The sequence below is a fragment of the Mustela nigripes genome, chromosome 17 (assembly GCF_022355385.1).
Source record: "Mustela nigripes isolate SB6536 chromosome 17, MUSNIG.SB6536, whole genome shotgun sequence".
Lineage (NCBI taxonomy): Eukaryota > Metazoa > Chordata > Mammalia > Carnivora > Mustelidae > Mustela > Mustela nigripes.
This window is the reverse complement of record NC_081573.1, coordinates 25,024,668-25,051,875: the sequence shown is the minus strand read 5'-3', so window position 1 is coordinate 25,051,875 and position 27,208 is coordinate 25,024,668. Positions and strand designations below refer to the sequence as shown.

The window sequence follows — 27,208 nt, the reverse complement described above, 5'->3', positions numbered from 1 at the left end:
CTAGCAGATCTACTCTAAAAGTGTGACTAAAATAAGTTCTCAAAATAGAAAGGAAATGATAGAAAGAGGGAAAGAAAACAACAGCCTTGGAACAACCCAAAAGGAAGAAAGAATGTGGTAAGCAAAATATGGGTAAATATAACAGGCTTTTCTTATCCTCTTACATTTTATAAATTATGTGTAATAATTACAGCAAAAGTTGTGAAACTGTGGTTGTAAACATATTGGAGAGGAAATACTTAAGATATTACAGATGGGCAAAAGTAATTCTCTATTTCCCTCCAACTGGTACAATGATGATATCAGTAAGCTTGACCTGTTGTGTATAAATAATGTAATACCTACAGCAACCACTAAAAAGCTACACAAAAAGATACATTCAAATCCAATATACATAAATCAAAATGGAATTCTAAAAAATGTTCAAGAACTTACAGGAAGGTAGAAGAAAAACAGAAATGAAAAACAGAGAGAATAAACACAAAACAGAAATAAAATGGCAGATTTAACCCCAAACACATCAGTAAGATCTAACTATACCAATTAAAAGAAAGATTGGTAGAGTTGATTTAAAAATATGATCTGGGAGGCACCTCGGTGGCTCAGTGGGTTAAAGTCTCTGCCTTTAGCTCAGGTCATGATCCCAAAAAAAAAACAATCAAAAATCTCAGAGTCCTGGGATCAAGGCCCACATCAGGCTCTCTGCTCAGCAGGGTGCCTACTTCCTCCTCTCTCTCTGCCTGCCTCTCTGCCTACTTGTGATCTCTATCTGTCAAATAAATAGATAAATAAAATCTTTTTTAAAAATATATGATCCGGGGTGCCTGGGTGGCTCAGTTGGTGAAGCATCAGCATTTAGTTCAGACCCCTGGGACTGAATCCCACTTTGGGCTCCCTGCTGAGCAGGAGGTTTGCTTCTCCCTCTCCTCCTGTCCCTCCCCCACCTCCACTTGTGCTTGCTTTTGCTCTCTCTCAAATAAATAAATAATATCTTTTAAAAAACAACAAAAAAATAAAAATAACCATGACCCAATGATATATCATCCATAAAAAACTCAACTGAATTCTAACAATATAGGCAGACTGAAAGTAAAAGGATAAAAAGAGAAATATCACGCAAACAATAATTTAAAAAAAGCAAGAGTGACCAAAAGGAAAAAAAAAAAGCAAGAGTGACTATTTAACATCAGATAAAGTTGACAGCAGAGCAAAGAAAATTACTGGAGACAGAGAGGGATATTATATAATAATTAAATGGTCAATTCAACAGGAGACATAGCAATCTTAAATGTGCATGCATCAAATAAATGAGCTGCACCATACATGAAGCAAAACTGACAGAACTAAAAGGACATATAGACAAACCCACATATATAGTTGGGGACTCAACACTCCTCTCTCAACAATTAGTAGAATGACTAGACATAAAATCAGCAAAGATAGAGAAGAACCTTTAGCCAGCAGAATCTAATCAATATTTTTCTAACCTTATTGCTATGGACCAAATTATGTCCCCCCAAAACACATACATTAAGGCCCCAATGTTCACTTTTATATATTTGAAGATGAGGCCTTTAGAAAATAATATGGTTTAGGATGGGTGGGGGGGAAAAAAAAAAAAAAAGAAAATAATCTGGTTTAGATGAGGTCATGAGGATGTGGCCTTCATGATGGCATTAGTATCCCTATAAGAAGAGATACCAGAGATTTTCCTTTCTCTCTCTTTCTCTGCCATGAGAAAAATATAAAAGAACTGAAATCATAACATGTTCTCTGACTACAATGGCATCACACTAGGATCAACAATAGAAAGACAACAGGAAAATCTATCAACACTTGTAACAAAACAATATATGCCCATCTACACAATTCACATAGGTCAAAGAGGAAGTCTCAGGTAAAATTTTAAAAATATACTTAACGTGAAAAGGAAAATAGAAAACCAAAGGTTGTGTGGCAAAGGTAAAGCAATGTTGAGAGAGAAATTTATAACACTAAATGCATATCCTAGAAAAAAGGGAAAAAAAGCCTCAAATTAATTATCTAAGTTCTAACATAAAGAACCTGGAAAAGAGCAAAATAAACCCAAAGCAAACCAAAAAATATAGAGAAATGAGAGCAGAAATCAATGACATTAAAAATAGAAAATAATAAAATTTATGAAACAACTGATTCTTTAAAAAGCTAATGAAAAGCTGATAAATCACTAGCAGGACTGTCAGAGAAATAAAACAATAGAAATGACGAATATTAGGAATAAAAAAGGAAATATCATTACAGACATAGCAGAACATCAAAAGGGTAATAAGAAAACACTACAAATAATTCTACATACATAAAATTGACAGCTTACCAAAAAAAATCAATCAATTCCCAGAAAAGCATTAACTACTATTACTTCCCAATATGAAATAAATCATTTGAATATCCTCATAACTTTTAAGGATATTTAATCCATAATTTCAAAATGGCCAAAAAAATAATAAATGTCCAAGCCTAGCTGATTTGATTAGAGAATTTTATCAAACATTTAAAAAAAAAAGTTAAAACCAATTCTATACACTCTCTTCCAGAAAACAGGAAAGAAAGTACTTTGGGTTTTATTTTACGAAGCTAGCATTACTGTAATACTAAAACCAGACAAAGGCAATACACAAAAAACAATTATACACCATCATCCCTCATATGTGTGTGTGTGGGGAGGTGTGTGTGTGTGTGTGTGTGTGTTACAAAAAAGAATTTAGCAACATATAAAATGAATTACCCTGACCATAACTAACCAAGTGGAGTTGATCCCAGGGACACAAGGCAGGTTCAACAATCAAAAATCAATCAATGTAATTCACCAAAAAATTAACAGGCTAAAGAAGAAAAATCACAAGATCACATCAAGTCTTTGTAGTATTCGTGGCAGGATAAACACATAGAACCCAGGAAGAGACTGACACATATGCCCACTTTATTTTTAATAGGAGCACAAAGGCATTTCAATGGAGGAATGATGGTCTTTTTAAAAAAATTATTTTATTTTTTAAGATTTATTTATTTATTTATTTGACAGAGAGAGAGAGAGAGAGAGAGAAAGAGATCACAAGTAGGCAGAGAGGCAGGCAGAGAGAGAGGGGGAAGCAGTCTCCCTGCTGAGCTGAGGACCTGATGTGGGGCTCAATCCCAGGACCCTAAGATCACGACCTGGGCCGAAGGCAGGGGCTTAACCTACTGATCCACACAGGCATCCCGGAATGATAATCTTTTTAACAAAGGCAAATGATGCTGAACAATTGGACATTCTTAGGTAAAAAAGGAAAAAAGGATTAAGAACTTCAACCTTAGTCTCATCAAACAAGATTAACTCAAAATGGATCATAAACTTAAATATAAGACATAAAATTGTAACTTTTGGAAAACAAGTTGTTGAAGAAAATCTTAAGGATCTAGAGTCAGGCAAAAAGTTTTCTGACTTTATACAAAAGGTACAACCCAAAAAAGGAAAAATTGATAAATTCAATCTCATCAAAATTAGAAGTTTTTGCTCTGTTTAGACTCTGTTAAGAGGATACAAAGACAAGCTATAGTAGGGAGAATATATTTGCAAAATATATGTATCTGACAAAGGACTGCTATCTAGAATTAAAAACATCAAGAAATAACAATAAAGAAAAAACCCAAGTAAAAATGAGCAAAAAGCAAGAAGAGACATTTCACTGAAGAGGATTTACAGATAGCAACTAAGCACATGAAGAGATTAAACATCATTCATTATCCACTAGGAAATGCAAATTAAAATCACAATGAAATACCAGTATAAACCAATCAGAGTGCCTAAAATAATAAAAAAAAATAATGGTAACACCAAATGCTGGCAAAGATGGAGACAAAATTGTATTACTCATACATTGCTGGTGGGAAAGTACAATGATACAGGGATCTGGCAAACAGTCTTGTAGTTTCTTTGAAATCTAAAAGGCAACTTCCTACGAACTGTACTACTTACTGGGCATTCATCCCAGATAAATGAAAACTTGTGTTCACACAAAAACCTGTAGAGAGTACATTTTGTTGTTGTTGGTTGCATGTGCTTTAGGTGTTACATCTAAAGTGTACTCTTGTCTAATCCAAGGTCACAATGATTTACAACTCTATTTTCTTCTAGGAGTTTTACAGTTTCAGCTCTTACATACAGGTCTTTGATCCATTTCCAATTAGTTTTTTTTATTAAAATATAATGTATTATTTGATTCAGGGGTACAGGTCTGTGAAATTAGTTTTTGTATATGGTGTGAAGTAGGGTTCCAAATTCATTCTTTCACATGTAGATATCCAGTTGTCCCAGCACCATTTGCTGAAAAAAAAAATTATCCTTTCTCCACTGAATTGTCTTTGCACCTTCACCAAAATCAACTACCATAAAGGTATGGACTTATTTCTGAATTGTCAATTCTATTCTATTAATCTCTGTATCTGTTCTTAAGCCAGTATCACAGTATTTAATTATTGTGGCAATTACTCTACATATAATAAGCATAGTACTGTAGTAAATTTTGAAATGGAAAGTGTGAAACAAACTTTGTTCTTTCTCAAGGCTGTTTTAGCTAGGCTGAATCCCTTGCATTTCCATATGAATTTTAGGATCAGCTTGTCAATTTCTGCAAAAAGACACTTGGATTTTTTATTAGATTACATTGATCACAGGATATCTTCACATTTTTGTATGTCTTCACTAAAATCGATGCTGACCATTTTACCTTAGTTTTCAAGAACAATTGAGCTAATAATCTGGGTTTAAGATATTGTCCACCTGACTCAAATCTACAGTCTAGCATTTCAACACCAGTAAAGGAAGTACTTGTTGCTTCCACCAGTTAAACAAATTCCATAATATTTCACATGGTACTGCTGGTATACTCAAGACAAGGGCAGTGGTCTCTTTTCATATCCAAAGACATTTTAGAGAAATGACAAAGCCTGGAACCTAAAGAAATTCTGTCCAAGTATATGTGGAATATGTGGTGGTTTAATGCACAAGCACTTACATGCATCTAACCTTGGTAATACCAGAAACTCCTCCTTACAGTGAGGTATATGTGTTATTAAGATTGTTTGCAGTATTTTGAGAAGTGAGAGAAAATAACTTATTCAAAAGGGTATTAAAAAGGAAACTCTGTACTAAAGGAAATGCATAATGTAGCCAGCCCAAGGTTCTGTCTTTAACAATTGTACATAAAAGCAGCTAAGAGATGAATTTGGAAATTATCTTAATAAATCATTACAAAAGAAAAAGACATTGTGCCTGGAATACAGTAAATGTTGACTTTTGTCCATTTTAACCTGCTTTCCTGATGCAATTGGTTAAATAATTCGACTTAATTGAAATTAACAAATACATTAATGTATCAACCACTGGTTATTTGAATCTCTGGCAAAAGCAAGTTATTCAGAAACACAAACATATTCCTAATGTGATTTACATTTTATTGGAAAATAGAATACATTATGTTGTAAGAATTAAAAATATTTTACTGGCACAAGATACTCTCTGAAAATTATTCTATGGTTAGCTAATGAATATATTAATATTAGGGGACTATTGCCAATAGAACATACATCAGTTTGTTCTTACAAGGTGTTACCTCAACATTCATTCAAAAGGGCTAAAAGCAACATTTCTTGGGATATTGTGATGCGATTTGTTATAGTAATGTGATTTGTTACATAAATCAAGTTTTACTAGAAAAAAGGATAGGTTTGGACTAAGTGATTTACAACCAACCATGGAATCCAAAAACTGAGGCTGTACTGGATGTTCATGAATTGTTTTGTACAGTAAAAATTCATAAAATGAAGCACAGTGGATGGATAGTTGCTTCTTTCATAACTCAGTGACTGGAAAACCAAAAATGACTGAAAAAGGCTAACTTCGAATAACAAGAACTAAAAATGGACACTAAATGCATCTTAAACTAAGTGGTGTTACGATAACTACTTACCTGATATTTTAATGATCGCTTTCTTTATTGGAGAAGCCAAGAGATTAGAACTTAAAACCATTAAAAAAAAAAAAAAACCTTGAAAAAAATGATTTAAATTTTTGCTTCTATGGTCTCCTTTATATCGCAAATACAAGATTTAACAAAATGAAAAAAAGGAAATTATGCTGTTAAATGTAAAGTTCTCTTTAGGAGTCAATGTTCAGAAACTTATCTTTCCATTAGGGTATATCTACATTACTAATTCATTAAATGCTTGCGTATTCCTTTGTGCTTCCCAATAACCAAAACAATTCAAGGTTAGGTTTGAGATTCAACCATATCTTACAGAGGACTCCTCTCATCTCCAAAACAGAGTTTTGGTTTGAAGAGTTTAAAGGTAGCCTGAGGAGTTGGAGTGTCCTTATATAAAGAGGGGAAATATTAAGAGGGGAAGATATTAAGAGGGGAAAGTATTAAGGGGGAAGAGGGGAAAATATTAAGATAAAAATACATAAATAAACTTAAAAAGGTTGAGAAGACTACTTGGATATTTAACTTTGGGGGTTAAGAATTAGTGCTACAATAAATATGTACCAAAATTATATATGGAGGAAAATATAATTAAATCAAAGAAGAGGATATTTAAATGTATAGGAACTTGCTCAAAGACTGAGACTGAACAGGAGAAAAGAGAATTATCTGGTATGGTTCCAGACACCTTAGCAGAAACTGAAAGGAACATATTGCTTGAGGAAAATAGGGTCAATAGAAAGACCAGAAAACTGGGAATGGTTACTTAGGAAATGTTTTAAAAAAGATTCATTGTAAGCTTAGAGCAATAGACCCTTTTATTAAAGCCCTCGAAAAAGGTGAGGTTGCTGCAAGAATGGGGTTCAGATAAATGTAATGAGATCACTTTTTACAAAATACTTTGGGGTTTATCTAAGAAATACTAAATAATTAAAGAATTTGAACTAAAATAGATACCAGCAAACCTGGAGCTGAAAAGGGCAGATCGGCAAGGGACTAACCAAAGCATTAAGCTGAATCAAACTTTAATGATTACTTAAAGATATCCTTAAAACTTTCCAAAATTTCACCAAGATTGCACACCCTGCTGTTACTTCAAACTTTAGGAAACTTTTTAAGACTTTAAATTACAACAAGATATAGTTGAAACAACTTTCCATTTGGAGGCCAAACACCTGGAATCCAGTTCTAGCTCTACTGTGATTTGTATTATTTAAGGTGTGTGTAGGGGGAGAAGCACAAAACCTTCTAACCTTTAACTTTCTTCTGTATAAAAGGCAGTAATATGCTCCTGATGTGGCCTAAATAAAAAATATTCTGTAACTGTACAGTACCAGAGATTTCAATTATTGAGTAACAGCTGAGCTTGGATGCTGAAGAGGGAGCCTCTGACCTCAGAATACTACAGCATGCATATTGTGGGCCCAGAGGCAGAAATCTTCTTTGATCAAGGTGCAGCTTAGAAGGGATGTGTGCAATGAGGCAAGGAAAGAAGAAACACTTAATCAAGCCAGTCACTCTGGCCAAGACTTTAGTAAGCACCAAGGAACTAGTCAGATTGTGCTCTTTTACTGACTCCTGCTGAAAGACTGTATAGCACAGAGATGAAGAGAGGAAAAGTAAGTTAGAAGACAAAGGACAGTATGAATACTTACTTATGGGAGCAATTATCATATACTATTTAAGGGGTACAGAATTTCAGGATGTCTGAAACATCCTGAGAACAGCTTTGGATATAACAAAGATATTGTATTAAGCAGTAAAGGTCACATCCAACTAGAACAGATAGTTCTGGGATAGATGAAGTGTCCCTGTCTAGTAGCAGCTCTACATTCTACTACCTATGTGTAAGTGCAGGCTACCAGCCTCCTACCACCATTGCCATTACTGAGCCCATAAATGCCATGAGGCTCAGATCTCCTGCAGTTTCAAAACACCCTTTTGGCACCAGACATAACACATCCAAAACATGCTTGTAGAGATCGGAGTTCAGAAATGTTTGGGGGAAAAAATGCTTAAAGTTCTTTTGGGGAATTGTAAAGTAATACACCATAGAAAATTGGGAAATCAATGTTAAATGTGTAAAACCCACTATCCAAATCTAAAAGGCAAACTTCAATTTCCCATCCATTTGAATAAAACTGACCTGCCACAAATTAAGACTGACTTTGCATGCATAGCAAAGAACATCACATAATAATCTTCTGAGTCTTGAAATAAAATCCTTAATGATTCAATTTAAAAGTCTGGCACCTCTGTTACATGCAAACTTGTTGGAGCCTCTCTGTTTTTTCACGGGGGACATTCCAATACCCTCATTTTTTGGGTTAATGGTAACCTTTACCCAAGGTTCGTCCTGAGTTTACTACAGTAAACAGAAAACAATAAACAGAAAAACCCTTACTCCAAATATTATATACTGAGAATGTCAGTGGGTTCACAATGGAATATACTAAATGGTTATTAAAAAGCAGGGAAGGGTACTGACAAATCAGAAATACTGAAAAGAAGATAGATTTTTTTTTAATTTTTTATTTTTTATAAACATATATTTTTATCCCCAGGGGTACAGGTCTGTGAATCACCAGGTTTACACACTTCACAGCACTCACCAAATCACATACCCTCCCCAATGTCCATAATTTTTAAAAATCACCTTTTCTAATTAGATCTACTTTCTTGCAATTTGACTGATAATCTGGAATGTTAAGAACTTAATTTGAATGATAGCTGAAATAGAACTTTCTATTTATTTTCCTATTTTTAGTATTTTCCAGAATTTGCTTAATGCCTGAAATGAACTTCCCATAAATCATTTTTCTACTCCACTGACTTCTTTCCTGATTGCTACTATCCTGCTCTATATTTCAAAATGCCTCATATAAATCATAAACTTATAGAAAAATGTGTATAAAGTAGTTTCCTCAAGTTAATAGAAAAATCTTCTTTGTTTCAATATTTGTTATTAACATACTCTGAAATGTGTAAGTACTCTTGCATTCTAATGCTTACTTCTGCTTAGGTATTCAAATGATTTGTATATGTTAACTCGATCATTACAACAACTTTATAAAGTAGAAACTGTTGTTGGTTCATTTTGTAGATGAGGAAACTGAGGCATGAGGATATACAGCTAGTGATCTGGAGCCAATTTTTAGTTTACTAAGTATCTTAGATCAGCTTAATTTTTTTGTGTATGATTAGTCGTTCTATTCAAAAAAGTATATCTTTTTAACTAATGATTCCTAATCTGTTTCTACAGTTCATTTAAGTCCCAATGATCTAAACTATAGTTGATAACCTTTAAATCTTAAATCTTTTAGTGTGAAATTGAGAAGCCTAATTAATTGTATGATACTTTTTTTTAAAATTCAAGTATAATTAACGTATAGTGTTATTTTAGTTTCAGGTGTACAACACAATGACTCAACAATTCTATACATTACTAAATGCTCAAGACATGTATATTCTTGGGGCACCTGGGTGGCTCAGTCAGTTAAGTGTCTTGACTTTTGATTTCCACTTAAGTAGTGACCTCAGAGTTGTGAGATCCAACACTGCACTAAGCTCCATGCTGGGCATGAAGTCTGCTTAATAGTCTCTCCCTCCACTTCCTCAACTCCCACTCTCCCTCTTAAAAAAGAAAGAAAGAAACAAAGAAACAAACAAACATATACTCTTGGGACACCTAGCTGGCTCAGTCAGTAGAGCATGAGGCTCCTAAACTCAGGGGCATAAATTCAAGCCCCATATTGGATGTAGAGCCTACTTAAAAAAAAAAAAAAAAAATTAGAAGATATGTGAATTCTTAATCCCCTTTATTTGACCCATCCCCCAACCTTTCCTCTGGCAACCCCAAGTTCGTTCTCTGGTTTTTTTGGTCTCTTTTTGTCAATGTTTTGTTTTATAAATTACACATATGAGGGATATCATATTTGTCTTTGGTATCTGTCTTTCTCTGACTGACTTATTTCACTTAGAATTATACTTTCTAGGTCCATCCATACTGTTACAGATAGCAAGATCTCATTCTATTTTATGGCTGAGTAATATTCCATTATACAGATATAATGGAATATATATAGATATCACATCCTATGTGATATAATCTTTTTTATTCATACATCTATTGATGGGACACTTGGGTTGCTTCCATATCTTGGCTGTATTACACACTGCGGCAGTAAACATAGGAGTGTACGTATCTTTTCAAATTAGTGTTTTTGCTTTCTTTGGGTAAATACCCAATAGCAGAATTACTAGATCATATAGTAATTCTATTTTTAATTTTTTGAGGAACCTCTATACTATAATTGTTGCATTCCCACCAACAGCACAGAAAGTTTCCTTTTTCTCTACATCCTCATTGACACTTATTTCTTGTGTTTATGATGTAGCCATTCTGACAGATGTGGGATTATATCTCATTGTGCTTTTAATTTGTATTTCCCTGATGACCACCTTTTCATGTTTCTGTTTGTCTCTGTGGGTTTTTTTTTTTTTTTTTTTTGAGAAAATGTCTATTCTGGTACTCGGCCCATTTTTAAAATCACATTCTTTGTTTATTTGAAGTGGAACTGTATAAATTATTTATATATCTTGGATATTAACCCCTCAACAGATATGCCATTTGCAATACCTTCTCCCATTCAGTAGGTTGCCTTTTTTGTTGATGATTTTCTTCACTGTAAAAAGCTTTTTATTTTGGTGTAGTCCCAATAATTTGATTTTGGTTTTGGTTCCCTTACCTGAGGAGAAAAATATTTCTGTGACTAATGTCAAAATAATTCCTGTCTAGGTTTTCTTCTAGGGATGTCATGGTTTTAGGACTCACATTCAGGGCTTTAATCCAGTTTGAGTCTACTTTTGTGTAGAGTATAAGAAACTGGTCCAGTTTCATTCTTTCACATGTAGCTATTCAGTTTTCCCAATACTATTTGTTGAAGAGGCTATCTTTTCCCCATTGTATAATTTTGCCTCCTTTGTTGCAGGTTAACTAAACATATAAGTATGGGTTACTTCTGGGCCCTCTATTCTGTTCCATTGATCTATGTCTATTTTTGTGCCAGTTCTATACTGTTTTGATTACATAGCTTTGTAGCATATCTTGAAATATGCAATTGTGATATCACTAGCTTTGATCATATTTCTCAAGATTGCTTTGGCTATTGGGGGTCTTTTGTGGTTCCATACAGATTTTAGGATTAATGTTCTAGTTCTGTGAAAAGTTTCATTAGAATTTTGATAGGGATTGCATTAAATCTGTAGATTGCTTTGGATAGTATGAGCCGTATAATAATACTGGTTCTTTCAATCCACGAGCATAGAATATCTTTCCATTTGTTTGGGTCATTTTCACTTTCTTTCATCAATGTTTTATAGTTTTTGGAGTACAGCTCTTTAACTTCCTGGGTTAACTTTATTCCTAGATATTTTATTTTTGGTGCAGTAGAGCTAAACTTTTCAGTAAAAGGTGCAGTCAGTCACTAAAGCTATTTCCCTAACCTTAAAGAGTAAAGGAAATTCATACACCACTAACATCAGTCATAAGCTATTGTTGTTTATGAACCCCACTAAACCAGAATGCAAGATGTTGATCACATCTCCTACAGAAAACAGTAAACGTTAAGTTTTGTATGAAGGATGTGGGTATCTGGTTAGGCCAGCTCTACAATATGGAAGGAAATTTCATGTGCAATGAATATACATTTGGTATTTGGCAATTTTAATGTATTTGATCTTTCAAATGGTATCATTTCAAGAAGAAAAAAAGAGAAATAATTGGTTGAGCAGGAAGGCCAAGCCTTGGACTGGAGGCCAATATGCATGTACCGAAACAACGGGAAGTTGGGAAAGATATCCTGCTTTTTTTCTTCCATCTGTTTCTGGGCCCTGAGAGTAGTCTCTTGCTTTAATTTTAAGTGAATTTCATCTGCATCATATATAGGAAAAAAAGAGATGAAAGTTAACATAGAAACGATAGTTGCAATCTAATACTTTGATTTTTATTCAAATTCCACACATTTAAATTTTTTTTAAAAACTCAAGAATCACCAAGTTACCTTGAATGTAGCTCTGTGCTGCCATTGTTATATTTGCTTCCTCTTTCCCAGACACCAAAGTCAGGTACACGGTAAACTCTTTCTACACAAAATACAAGGTTTTGAATAAAAGAGACCTAAAAAATAAAAAATGAAACATAAGGACACATATAGTAGCAGGAACTTTAGATACTGATAAGAGCAATTAGATTATCATTTGAAATCCAATTATAACTTGGTACCAATACTTTCTTAGTATGTTTAAATTACTGTTTTTTATATTACTATGAGTACCCTGTTATACCTGGTTTTTCTAATATGAAGCCTCAACTGAGAATTTAATATACAGTACAGAAATGAAATTTAAACCCGGTCAATATTCCAACTTATAATTTTTCAGCAATGTATCTATTACTATTCATAGACACTGGGTATCTTGAGAATTAAGAAAAATATAAAGCATCATTTTATAATAAATATTTGTTATCTAAAATGTTCATATAAAATGTTAAATAAATCTAAAACTTTAGAGATAAAAAGGTATTTCTCAGTTCTGAAATGAGTCAATCCATTAACTGACTCGTTAAGATTAACCTGGAGTCTTGAGTCTATTAATCCTGGAATCTAATATTCTTTTGGTCTTTTCTACAACTGTTGATACCCATTCTTAAGAAATCAAAGCTAATGGATAGAAATGAGCACCAACCAACAAGCCAAGAGTCACAGTTCCCTTGTAAAGATTTCAGACAAATAATGAAAGTTAAACTCTCAAAAGTAACTCTAGAAAACAGAGATTACAGCCAGTTCTTATTTTAAAGAACTGTTCATTTTAGGGAAGACAGTATCTTAACTGAACAACTGGCCTTAATTACAATGCTTTAAATTTAGTTACCATGTTTGGTTCAATATCGCAAATTGAGTATGTGCACTTACCTAACTATCTCCATCTCAAGATCCCTTCTGAAGTGGCAATATGTATCTCCCACCTCTCCCCATACACATAATTAATATAATGTATGTACTTTTAAGAATGACACAGTGATGGATGGGAGAGATACGCTAAATGGGTTATGGGCATTAAAGAGGGCACTTGTCAGGATGAGCACTGGTGTTATTTAAGTAATGAATCACTAAATTCTACTCTAGAAACCAATACTACACTATACGTTAGCTAATTTGAATCTAAGTAAAAAAAAAAAAAAAACCTCAACGCCATTGTAATTATTGTATTTTTAAAAATTATAGTTAATAAAGTATACACAAAATTTTTGAAATGACACGTTAATTAAAAAGCCAAGGCAAGATTTCACCAGTATACCAGAAACTGTGCCAAATTATAGTAGAAGAAAGCAAAGAAAAGAGTTATTTGAGAAATCAGAGCAGAGAAAACCACAGCCTCTTAAAATGATTCTTCTTTGTTCTTTAGGATCTCTACAAAGTATTTAAGCCCAGAGTCAACAAAGGCATTGCCCAAGAGTTGATCACAAAGCAGTCTACCCAGATGCTTTCACAAAACATGAATGCTTCATCTTGTGTTTCATGTCAGAATTCCTGACATTTCCACCCTGTATCCCAACAGAGATGTTTGCCCTTAGGGTCAAAAACAGTTGACAAATTTCAGTGAAGAAAAAAGCAATAAGGGCGTTGGAGTCTCAAAGAAACAGAAGAGCATAAGATAATTCTATATTTCCACAAAACACACACCTGTCCCATAACTTCCCTACGCAAGAGTGAAGCATTACATACCTACAAAAAACTTTAGTTTAAATGTTATTATTTTTTTTAGTTTAAATATTATTGAGGGTCTCCCCGGCTTTCCCAGTTTCTTGCAATACACCATAGGGAAACCTGCCTGTAGAAGAATCCTGGTCCATTGTCACAAAACCTGGTAACTTTAGCTCTTCTATGGTCTTTAGAATTATTTAGATTATATAATGCATACAGAAAATACTTCAAGTTTAAAGATTTGAAAACATCTAAGTCCTCTTTCCTTTCATAAAAAACTTCTCAAGTATATAATCTATATTCCTGTTCCTTCCTTCTCTTAGGAGGGCTTTAGGACAGGACTAGGCCCAAGTAAGCAGTTTGCTCAGAATGCCTACATGGTATAAATGGCTGGAAAGGCATTTTTGGCTAACAAGCCCCGTGAGGAAAACTAAAATACCATTTACATTCTAGTTCCACAAGTAAAGAGACTGGGAATTGCCATTCCACTCTCTCCTAACAAGTAAAAAGCTGTGCAAACTGAAAAATTGACAACCCTCCTTATATCCATAAAGTGTGGGGGCGGGGTATGGAGACAGAACATACTGCTGCCCTAAGACAGAGGAAACCTACAAGTGAATATAGGCAGCCATGGCTTCCTGGGGTAGAGACTCATGAGCAGAAGTCACCTTGGGAACCAGAGCCAAGGTGGTAAAACCTGAACTGTAATTGCGCTGGTAGAGGCACAGTTAAAAATTGAGAGTTAAAGCTCTGAGAGTATACAGCTCCAGGAGGAAGTCATAAGTAGTTCCCCACTATATACTGAGATTTACCTGCAAAAACTCCACCAGGTTCCCTTAGAAAATGTCTGAGGAAAATCTATTTCTTCCAGAAGGGGGAGGGGAAAAGAAACCATTCTGAAATACAACTATCTGTGCTTTCTAAATGTTCTTAAGCTAGTTCACTTTTACAAAAGACCTACATTACTACCTGTTTTCACTAATTGAAAGAAATCCAATGAGGGTTTTCAATTTTACAAAAACAAACAAACAAACAAAAAACAGCCATTACTATACTAATGCAAGTCTTTTGTGAAAGCAAAGTGGTGTAATACAAACTTTGAGAAAGTGGGGGATAATCTTCACTTTACAGATTAAGGCTTACAAAAGGTTCCATAGGAACACTCTACTTCCAGACTGTGGGGGAAATCTCTACATTGGAACATTTTGTTTTTCATAACAAGGCCTCAAATTAGTTAACAGACCTTGACTAACCAGACCTTGCCTATTAGGCCCTAACTGACCTGGGGAAAGGGAAATACCAATTCCAGTCAGCTCTACCCTTCCACATGAAGAAAAGAAATACTCAACTAGTGCCTACTATAGCCATCTTATTCTGCCCAAGGTGAGAGGGGAAAAAAAAATATGAGATATACTTGTGAAGTTCATAGTCCAGAGCCACAGGCTAACTAAAAGACTAGACCTGATTAGGATTACAGAATACTTTGCATCCTTTCCCCTCATATCTCACAACCACATTACTAAAGGCCTATTTACAATAGTTCTTTTTATAGTACATCATGTCCAGCTATCAAGAAAAAGTTATAGGGCATATCAAAAGGAAAAAAAAAGCTCACATAATCTGAAGAGACAAAGTAAACATCAGAACTATATATGACAGGAATATTGGAACTATCAGACAAAATTTAAAATAACTGACTAATTATGATATGGAATCTGTCGAATGAAGTAGTAGTAAACAAGAACACATGGGCAATGTAATCAGAGATGGACATTCGAAGAACAAACTCCTCAACAATGCTAGATATAAAAAAATGCTATAATAGAAATTAAAATGCCTTTGATGAACTTATCAGATATCAGCACAACTGAAGAAAGAATATCAGCCAGAGGCTATATAAACAGAATTCTTGAAAACTGAAAAGCGAAGAGAACAAAGACTGAAAAACACAAAACAGAATATTCAAGGGCTGTGAGACAACTAAAAAAGGTGTAATATACATGTAATTGGCATATCAGGATGAGAATAAAGAAAAAAATAGAAGAAATATTTTAAATAATAACAACTAAGAATACCCCCATATTAAAAGTCAAATACCAAACCACATATAAAGGAAGTTCAGAGAAGATTAAGTATGAAAAATGTCCCCCAAAATGACACCTCAGCACATTATTTTCAAATAACAAAAAACTCAAAGTTAAATAAAAAAAACCCAGAAAAAAATAAAAGGAAACAATAATGTTACCTATAGTAGAAGAAGGCTAAGAATTACATTCGACTTTTTATCAGAACCATTCAAGCAAAATTGGAATGAAATACTAGAAGTGCTGGGGGGGGGGGGGAACCCATCAACCTAGAATCCTATACCCTGTGAAATTATCCTTCAAGAGTGAAGGAGAAATAAAAACTTTTTCAGGTAAACATAAATTGAGGAAATTTATTGCCAGTAGGCCTGTCTTGCAAGAAATGTTAAAAGTTCTTTAGAGAGACAGAAAATAATAAACAGAAATTCAAATGTAAATAAGTGAAGGTGAGGGACACTTGGGTGGCTCAGTCATTGTCTGTCTTTGGCTCAGGTCATGATCCCAGGGTTCTGGGATCGAGCTCCACATTGGGCTCCCTGCTCAAAGGAAGCCTGCTTCTCCCTCTTCCATTTTCCCCTGCTTGTGTTCCCTCTCTCTCACTTGTCTTTCTCTGCCAAATAATTAAATAAAATCTTTTTAAAAATAAAATAAATAAATAAGTGAAGGTGAAATAAAATTCTTTATTTTTATTATTCTTAATGGATTTGACAGATAACAGTTCATTCAAAATAATAAATAGCAACAATGTAATTGATTATGTATTTTTATATCTAAATGTACCCTTATATATAAATAAAGTTAATGACAGCAAAGATACAAGGAAGGAATTAGGGTTATTTTGTTATTAAGAAATACCACACATGAAATGGTACAGTGTTAGTTGAAAGTGGACTTGGATTAGTTGTAAATGTATATTACAAACTCAAGGGTAACAAGTAAAAAGAGGTATAATTGATATGCTAAGAGCGTAAGTATGTATCTGGAAGCTGAATTGCTTAATTATAGACTAAGTGCACTTTCGACTTTACTAGATGTTGTCAAAATGCCCTGCATGGTTTAAAAAAGAAAACTGGTGACCAATGAGGTCACAGCAGGTAAGGCTTCTAGGAACTGTTTTTAAATCCCCTTCTTCTTTCCCAATTCTTACTAGTGTAGACATGATAACTAGATGAACAGCACCTTTATTAACGATTATTTGGATAAATGTCCCATGTTAAAAACGGCAGAATAGGAGAAAAGCCAGTCTATATCTTTGATGACACTGATCAGCTAATGTTAAAGCTCAGGACTTCCAACCACCAAAAATATTGGTACATGAAATAAAGCTTACATCTGTTGAAAGCACTCTTTGTTGGGTTTTCTATTACTTGTTGCCAAATGTAACTTAAATTATATATTATCCATGACTCATTTCACATTTTCATTTCTTCACCTTTCCTCTTTCTCTGCTTTTCCCTTGCCAGCTGGAGTTGGTCTGCAATTAAGGATCTGAAAACTTCCCTGCCCACTTAATCAAAAGTAGTATATTTGTCATTCTCTATCAGGCCATGCTATTTGAATTTGCTACATTGAATCTTATCTTTCATTCTATTTTAGTAAGCTTCTGCCAATTTTCCCAACTAAAATGTAATTTCTACAAGGCAGGGAGGTGCCTTGTCTGTCTTCATCATTCTGTATCCCTAGTGCCTAGAATAGTAATTTCTACATGACAGCAACTCAATTTGTTGAAGAAATGGTTAATGACCTAAAACCATTTTAAAAAGAATTTGATTTTTCACATACTACCTCCGTCAACTTTTATAAAATTATAGCAACCTCATAAAACTTAATGGGAAGCTTCCCCTGTTTTATCAGAAATTACCCCTTCCTTTAAACTTTGGTGGGTTTCCCTACAGAACTAGCTGGAAGAGTTGTTTTTCTGGAGAGTTTGAGAGGGAAGGGGAAAGATTTCTTACCAATAATTTACTTTTCTCAAAGGCTGTAGATCATGCATTCCTCAGAGGGTAAAAATCAGTTTTCAGAAGCAAAAGGAAAAAATCTTACTTATTAGAAGAGTGCGTGGCCCTGGAATACTCAACTCTACCTTGACAAAATCTTATTCCCTAATTTCTCACATTACAGAAAACTTACATAGTTTTCCCCACTCTGGAGGGCAACAACAACAAAAATGTTAAGAAATATCATAATATAATTCTATTTTATTTTTCTACTTCTTAAGTTAGTATTAGTAACTATATTAGTTACCATAGCAACATACTGAGAGAGGTATTTATTTTCTCATAGTTGTAGAGGCCATATACCAGGATCAAGATGCCAGCAGATTTGGTTTCTTCTAAGGCCTTTTTGACTTACAGGTAGGCCACACTCTTGCTACTTTGTCCTCACATGATTATTCCACTAATCACATAGGCCCCTGGTTTCTCTTGTGTGTTCCAACTCCTTCCTCTTATTAGGACACCAGTCAGACTGTATTAAGTCTCGCCCTGTGGGCCTGATTTAAACTTTCCTCTTTAAAGGCCTTATCTCCAAATACATTTGGAACAGCCATATTTTCAAACAAGACCACATTTTGAGGTATGGGGCCTTTGGGTTTTAATATATAGATTTGTAGAAGCTGGAGAGGGGGAGGCACAAATCAACTTATAACAGTAACTTAGGGTTTTCCTAGAATACATTCCATTTGGAATCATTTTGATATTTATTGCCAAATAATTTCTTATGGTATAGTCTCTCTCTTTAAATGTCTACTTATTTGTAGTTATATTCTCCTTTCATTCCTAATATTATTCATATGTCCAAAAGTATTTCTTTTCTCCTGGGCAAATTTTGTTAAGAGGTTGGTTTAAATTATTAACCTTTAAAAAATCCAATTCTTGGCTTTGTTGGCAATCTCTATTCTAACTTCATATTTTATATAATCATTCCTATTTTTATCTTTATTACTTTCTTCCTTGTACTTGCTTCATGTTTATAGTATTCTTTTTATGAATTTAAAAATAGGATACTTAACTTGCTAGTTTTTCATCGTAACTCTTTTCTAATATGTGCATTCAAAGTTTAAAAATTGCCTACGAATAACTTCACAGCTACATTCCACAAGTTTTGGTGCATAGTGTTTCACTGTCATTCCACATTATTTCTCAATTTCCATTTTCATTACTTCTTCAAAATCATAAAACAGAAGTGTATATTTTGTTTCCAAAAACAGGATATTTAGTGGATATCTTTTACCTATTGACTTCTAAATTTAATGTGGTCAGAGAAAATATCCATTTGTTCTTTGTTACTCATTTAGTCTTTGTCGAATTTTGTAGAGACCAATTGTGCTAGTCAAATAATATATATTATAACTTTGATTTTTCTTGTCTTCTCAGTTTATCATTTTCTAAGGGAAATGTGTTAAAAATCTCCCACCTGTTCCATTAAATTTTTGTTTTATGTACTTTGAGGATATACTGTTAGGTTTATACAACACTATTTCATCTTCACAGAGAAATGTTTCTTTAATCATTAAGCAATGTCCCTTTTTACACCTTTACCTTAAACATATGGGGTAAAAAAAAAAAAAAAAAAGACTGCTGTAAAAAGAAAACCCCCAAATACAATGGCATTTTAAGCTATAATTGATTTCTTATACCATACAGTTTGTCTATGTGTAATATAGTCTTGTTTACTTATTTGTTTTAAGCAGTCCTTTTCTCAGTTTTGAAGACCTGGATGAAGGAGGCTCTTCCTGTGTTAAGATAGAGGATTAAGTACTGATTATGTTCATATCTCAGCCACTTCCCTAACTGGGTTCTTACACTCCATGCATTTTGCACTCACCCTAATTACTTCAGGACTTAGATACCATAAAAATAGAGACAGACCCTGGGGCCCACAGGAGTACTAAATTAGCCAGTACAACAGAGACTACAAAACCTAGTTAACTCCACCCTCCTTGCTATACATAAGTTGTCTCCTATAGTTGCATCTTGTTACCCTGTCCTCAGTTACAAACCCCAGTGTGGCCCTACATAGGAGCTTTCTCATTTAGAGCTATAAACAAAGAGTTGCACATTTCATCCATCTGAGTATCACTAAGTTGTTTTAAGCAATCAAAATAATTTTCTTAACTGAAAAAAACCATAAACCTTCTACAACACAGACTGGCATGGCAGCTTAGTTCCACAACATCATTTAGAGGCCCAGGCTTCCTCTATTACTTGTTCTATAATTTACTAGGGGTTTTCTAGGTGGGGCAAGGAGGGCAGTGGGAGGGGAGAATGCATTTTTATCTATTCTAAGACTCATGCTTTCATCAATTCAGATATCAATCACCACTTCTTCAAATATTCTTCAAATATTGCCTTTCCCCAATTCTCTTTACTGGTTATTCTTATGATTCATAAGAATAACCTTCTTATGTGGTATATATATACAATGGAATACTATGCAGCCATCAAAAGAAATGAAATCTTGCCATTTTGCAATGATGTGGATAGAACTAGACGGTATTATGCTTACCTAAATAAGTCAATTGGAGAAAGACAACTATCATATGATCTCCATGCAGCATGGGAGGTTTGGGGGGTAGGGAAAGAATAAATGAAACAAGATGGGATCAGGAGGAGACAAACCATAAGAGACTCTTAATGTCACAAAACAAACTAAGGGTGGCCAGGGAGAGGGGGGTGGGAAGAGGGTGGTGGAGTTATGGACATTGGGGAGGGTATATGCTATGGTGAGTGCTGTGAAGTGTGTAAACCTAGCAATTCACAGATCTGTACCCCTGGAGCTAATAATACATTATATGTTTATAAAAAAATAAAAACAAATAAAAATAAAAAATAAAATAAAAAAGCATTTATTTAAAAAAAGAATTACCTTCTTATTCTATCCTCAATTATCTTAAATCTGTTTTCATATTTTCTTTTTACCTCTCTGTTCTCCCAAAACCATCTTCCAGTTCATAAATTCCTTCTTCAACAATGTCCAATCTACTCTTTATTACTAACTTTTTAGTTGTTCTTTAATCTTTATTTCTAATAATCACTTTTGGTTTTTTTTCATATATTCTTTATTTTATCTAATATTAATATTTAACAATTTAAACATTTTTATTTTAGAGTCTCTTAAAAACAGTTCTGTTACCTAAAATTCTTGGCATGCAAGCTTTCCTATCTGCTGTATGTGGTTGTTTTGAATAATTTCCTCATGTAATTTGTAATCATTTGTAATTATTATTTGTATTATTTAACTTCTTTCAGTAAAGGTTTTAATTTGTGGATATGTACCTAAGAAGCAGTTTTACCTTTGTATCAGACCACATATCCACATATGGCACAGGCTTAAAAGTTTCAATTTAGGGTCCTAGACAATAGTAGCTTCCTATTCTCTAGGCCAGTGACCTGAGGTTTTTTTAAAATTCTCCTTCTAGAGGACAGTTCTTTTTAAGTTCATACACAGAATTCACATGCAACATCTTGTCTTGAATGAGCCCAGGCAACAACTCTTGTTTCAATGTGACCTTTTAAAAACTCAAACTCTTGGCCCATAAGCTCTATGACACAGGGATTGCACAACTAAACATCCTTCTCTTCATCTAGACCCTTGAAATATGATTTAATAGTTCTTTCGAACAAGAGGTCAGACACATGATTTACTTCAGCCACCAGAATGTGACACAAGTGAGGGTGTGCCAAATTTGAGCCTCTGCTTCGAAAGGCCTTGCATGCATCTGCTCTCTCAGATCCTTAACTTTCCCTTAAGAATAATTCTAGCTCCTTTCTGGAGGTTGATAGACCACACAGAGCAGAGATGGTTTATATCAGTTAATGTCATCTTTAATCAGCTGTCAGTCTATTAACTAGTCATAACATGCATCAGTGAGCTCAGGTGGCCAAGCAGAATTGGCAAATCAGCAGAACTGATCAGCTCTTCTATAGACCAGTAGGGAACAAAACTTGTAAATAAGACACTAAATTTGGCTGTACTTTGTTAAGAAACTGGAATAGCTAAGTGATACAATATATCTGAATCTATTAGGTTCCTGAGCTTACCCAAATCACCAAATCAAATACAAATCTGCTAATTTCCTTATCATTTCTGGCATCTAGGAATTTCCTTCTCTTTCATTTATGCTTGGTCATATAGTTTTTTTTTTAATAAATTTTGTTATAGTTTACCTAATAGTACATATTTTTGGAGTTAAATCTGCTTATTCAGTTGTATTATCACATTTACAGAAACATGACAAAAATTTCTCATGACAAGTACTCAACTACCTCTCTTGGGTTGTTCCCAAACACTTGGAAGTGAACCTTCTTCCAGTTCCTAGAATCATCTATGTTCTTTCCCAAGTTTGGTGATTTCTACATAGTATTTCTCCCTAATAGATTCTTTTCCTACTGCTTCTCCCACTTATAATTCCTACACTGCCTTCAGATATCAACCTGGATGAGGAAATTCCCTAAAAGAAAAACCTTCACTGATTTCTTAAGTTTGGATGAGCTGTCTTATTCACCATTATATCACATTACCTTCTTATACATGAAAGGTCCACAAGAAATATTTGTTGGAAAAAAAAAATCATATATTTACACCTCAGTAAACACCAACAGAAAAACCAATTATCCTTTCCATACTTCGGCATTGTTGAAGAAAAAGCCCTCCCTCCCCTAAAACAGGGATCATTTGATGCATAAATTCCAGGAATATTAAAATTTAAAAATTAGTCTTTCCCAACAGAACTATACCCTGCACTCTTCTCCATATATTAAAATAATTTGTCATTGATAAGGACTTACTCTTCTAACTCTGTTATACTGTTACTGGTGACAAGTGTAGGGGCATTCAATTCTAAAGAATCTTCATCCAGGGATTTCAGAAAACAAAATTTTTGTCATCCTAATAATAATTCTACTGAAGAAAACCCACATATCCTTTGCCAGATTCAGGACACTGCAACCAAATAATAACTGTGAAATAGCAAATAATATAATTTGACCTAAAATTCCCATAAAACGCCTTTACAAATTTTTAAGTGAGATAAGCAGAATTTTGAAATTCTAAAAAGAAAAATACTGAAGTCTCAAGACTTACCAGTCAGGCATCATGGGATATCAAATAATAATAAAGGAATTTCATAGCTGGAAAACAATACCCTAAAGAGTATTATTCACAGATCAAATATTTAAATTCTAACTTTAGCACCTCATCTTACCATCAGTGACTTCATTACCAGGGCAGTGGAGAACCTGCAACTAATAGCAACAAAATCAAAATGCACTAACGTTGCAAAGGAAGAGTTAAGAAACAAATAAAAATAGGTAAGTCACTAAAAAGGTTTTTCCTGCCACACTACAGGATATTAATGACTTTTAATTCTTGACAAAAATTATAGGAAGATTATATATCCTAAATGCTACTTGATTACATGGAAAGAGAATTGTTCAAAATTTCAGTAACTTGCAGAAGATCTTGCCTTCCTCTCAGAGTAATTTGGAATAATTCTGAAAGTTCAATTTTATGCTGTAATTCAAGAATGGTTATTCAAAATTGCTTTGTAGGTAAACATGATATATTTTAGTTTGACCAATGCAAATGAATTCTAGTCATAAAAAGTCATTTCATTGTCAAGTAGAAATATTTGTCACAAATGATATTTAACCAGGGAACATATTTCTTCATACCATGTAACAGATTAAAAATTTTTAGACAAGTAATTCAGCCATTCACTAAACTAAAATATTAGCATTTCCTGAAGAAATAGAAATAAAGACTCTGACTATTTGTACATTTAACTTGTATATAACCTAAAGGTTATAACTCTTTGTTTATTAAACATAAACATTAGAAAAATAAATGCATTACTACTAACAATTACTAGTATTATATTACTTTCCTAAAATAGGTAATATAGAAAAGTGAATCCATATTAAACAATGACCATTTTATATAGTTAAGATAATTTGTATATACTTCTGCAGTAAGAGAAGTGGCTATTCCAGCTTACTGTGGCTCATGAAATTATTGGTATTTTTTAATCTGTCAGTTTTATTTCAGTAATAACTAACATTTGAGAATACATCTTTTGGTGACACTATTCTTTTTAAAATTTTTTTATTAACATATAATGTATTATTAACACCAGGGGTACAGGTCTATCAATCGCTGGGTTTACACACTTCACAGCACTCACCATAGCACATACCTTCCCCAATGTCCATAACCCGACCACTCTTTCCCTACCACCTCTCCCCAGCAACCCTCTATTTCTTTTGTGAGATTTAGAGTCTCTTATGGTTTGTCTCCCTCTCAATCCCATCTTGTTTCATTTATTGTTTTTTCTTTTAAGATTTTATTTATTTATCTGACAGAGAAAGATCACAAGCAGGCAGAGAGGCAGGCAGAGAGAGAGGAGGAAGCAGGCTCCCTGCTGAGCAGAGAGCCTGATGCGGGGCTTGATCCCAGGACCCTGAGATCATGACCCAAGCCGAAGGCAGTGGCTTAACCCACTGAGCCACCCAGGCGCCCCTCATTTATTGTTTAATTAGGTAAAGAAATGTATGCCAACATACTGTAGGCCTAATTTTTTTTGAATTCCCCAAGTTATAATATTATCCTGAAATGGGAAGCTATTGTGACAATTAAAAATTCATTTCAATCCTATTGGAACATTATTTAAATTTCCCCATCTCTCTTAACTCCTAACAACACTACACAGACAATGAAACAAATGAACAAAATTCAATTCATAAATTTCTAAGCTTATATAGGGAACTAGGAACACATTTTTATATTTGGGAAATATTTTTATTTTGTTGGCAAAAATAGAATAAAACTGTTATTTTTAAATATTTGGAGACTGGATTGGAAAAGAGCTCAGGAAATCATCATACCAACCATATCCTTCTAGGTGTGTATGGTTCTAGCATCTATTCTAAAATATTTACAATGATGCAAGCATTACAAGGCCCTATTTTTCTAACAGTAACAAACCCGAACCTCCTCCAATGTCTGTAAATTCCCCATAGATTATAGCACCCCAACCTAGATGCAATATTGGAAAAATGATTTGTGTGATGGATGATGATAATTTGTGTTTAATTCTTTCTATAACACATCATAACCAAGATACCTCTTAAATAACGCTGTAATGCAGCATGAATATGTGTAAAGTATCACCACAAGGGAAGGGCAAATTGCCATTTAAGGTATGCAGAAAGGTTTCAGGAACATGAACATTTCAAGAGACAGAACATGGGACAGAGTAGGTATGGGGACACAGAGTGTTAGCAGTGGTTACACAATGACTCGGATGACTGGACTAGGGCTCGAAAGAACAAACTTTTTGCAACAAGTTGGCTTATGAGACACTAAATTTCTCAGGAGACCCCACAAGCAAAATACAAAAATGAGGTAAAGTAAGCTTTCTTTCATCAGGAAAAGCTGGGTTTTGAAATGAGGGAAAGGAGATGGGAGAATACCTAAAGGAAAATAAGTTCCTGATTCTTACACAAAATCATTTTATAACATTGTGAAAATTCAACATACTGTAAATGATAGGCAAAGATAGGAAACAACCATGTACAGTAAATAAGGTAGCCATTAGCCAGTGCTTATTGAGTATTTACTATGTACCTAGTCCAATTTAACTTTCAGTGCAAAATACATACCAATTTTGAAGACTTAGATAAAAATGTAACATATCAACATAATAATTTCTATTTATTACATGTTGAAATAAAGATACTATCAGTATATTGCATTAAATAAATACATTATAAAAAGAAATTTCATCTGTTTTTAATGTAGCCACTGTAAATTTTAAACTATGTAAGTGGCTCACATTACATTTCTATTGAACAAACCAACTGTAGAGGCAGGAAAAAAAAAAAAAAAAGAAAAAACTTACTTTCCCAGCCTGCCTCCTTTGCTGGAAGTACCTTATATAAGGCATAAGCAGGAATTTGCAGAGGACTTTTGGGAAAGATTTTGAGATTTCTGATTTTTTTTTAAAGGCTATTTCTGAGAAAAACTAGCTAACGCACCACTTTTATCAACCTTCCCCCTTCTTTTTTGCCATGATGCCAGTAGAGCAGCCATTTGAGATAAAGAGAAACAGACCAAGCAGTCAAATATCTACAGGCATCATATTATATGAGAAAAAATAAGCAACTTTTCATTTAAGCTACTTTAGTAAATTCCAAAAGATACAGGATAAATTAGCCTATCCTTTCATAAAGAACTTTCATAAAGCCAAGGATGAAAGATAAATTTCAAATATTCATAAAACAAGCTTTATTAAATACAAAAACCCTAAATTTATTCAGTAACAGTCATATATCCAACACAAATATAAAAAGCGGGTTTTTTTTATGTTCAATTAGCCAATATACAGCACATCATTAGTTTTTGATGTAGTGTTCACTGATTCATTAGTTGCATCTAATACCCAGTGCGCATAACAACATGTGCCCTCCCTTAATACCCATCACGTGGTTACCCTATCCATCCATCCCATCCCTCTTATAACCCTTCAGTTTGCCAGACGATGTCCAGAGTCTCTCATGGCATGACTCCCCCGGATTTCTTCCCATTCAGTTTTCCCTCTCTTCCCCTATGGTCCTCCCAGCTATTCCTCCATCCCAGATGAGTGAAACCATACGAAAAGTCTTTCTCTGCTTCACTTATTTCACTTAGCTTAGCTCCCTCCAGATCCACTCATGTTTATGAAAATGTTAGGTATTCATCCTTTCTGATGGCAAAAATATTCCATGGTATAAATGAACCACATCTTCTTTATCCATTTATCTATTGAAGGACATCTTAGCTCCTTCCACAGTTTGGATATTGTGGACATTGCTCCTATGAACATTGGGGTGCATGTGGCCCTTCTTTTCACTACATCTGTATCTGTGAGGTAAATACCCAGCAGTACAATTGCTGGGTCAGAGAGAAGCTCTTTTTTTTCCATTTTTGAGGAACGCCAATACTGTTTTCCCAAAGTGACTGTTAACATCTTGCTTTCCCACCAAAAGTGTAAGAGGGTTTCCCATTCTCCACATCCTTGCCAACATTTGCTATTTCCTGATTTGTTAATATTTGCATTCTAACTGCAATATTGTATGGTGGTATCTCATTGTGGATTTGATTCGAATTTTCAAATGTTGAAAATTTTTTCATGTCTGTTAGCCTTTGGTATGTCTTCTTTGGAAAAGTGTCTATTCGTGTCTTCTGCCCATTTTTTGATGGTATTATTGGGTTTTGGGGTGTTGAGTTAGAAAAGGTCTTTATAGATCTTGGATACCAGCCCCGTTATCTGTAATGTCATTTGCAAATAACTTCTCCATTCCATGGGTTGCCTCTTAGTTTT

At 34.0% G+C, this 27,208-nt stretch overlaps 1 protein-coding gene across 1 annotated transcript in view; it reads right to left on the bottom strand.

The window, feature by feature from the left end:
* The window catches only part of PHKB (phosphorylase kinase regulatory subunit beta), a 230,275-nt gene that overhangs the window by 124,784 nt on the left and 78,283 nt on the right, over positions 1–27,208 (bottom strand). The window contains exon 8 of the mRNA XM_059381622.1: positions 12,062–12,177. Coding sequence (XP_059237605.1) covers positions 12,062–12,177 — 116 coding nt within the window. The remainder of the gene's footprint in view (positions 1–12,061; positions 12,178–27,208) is intronic.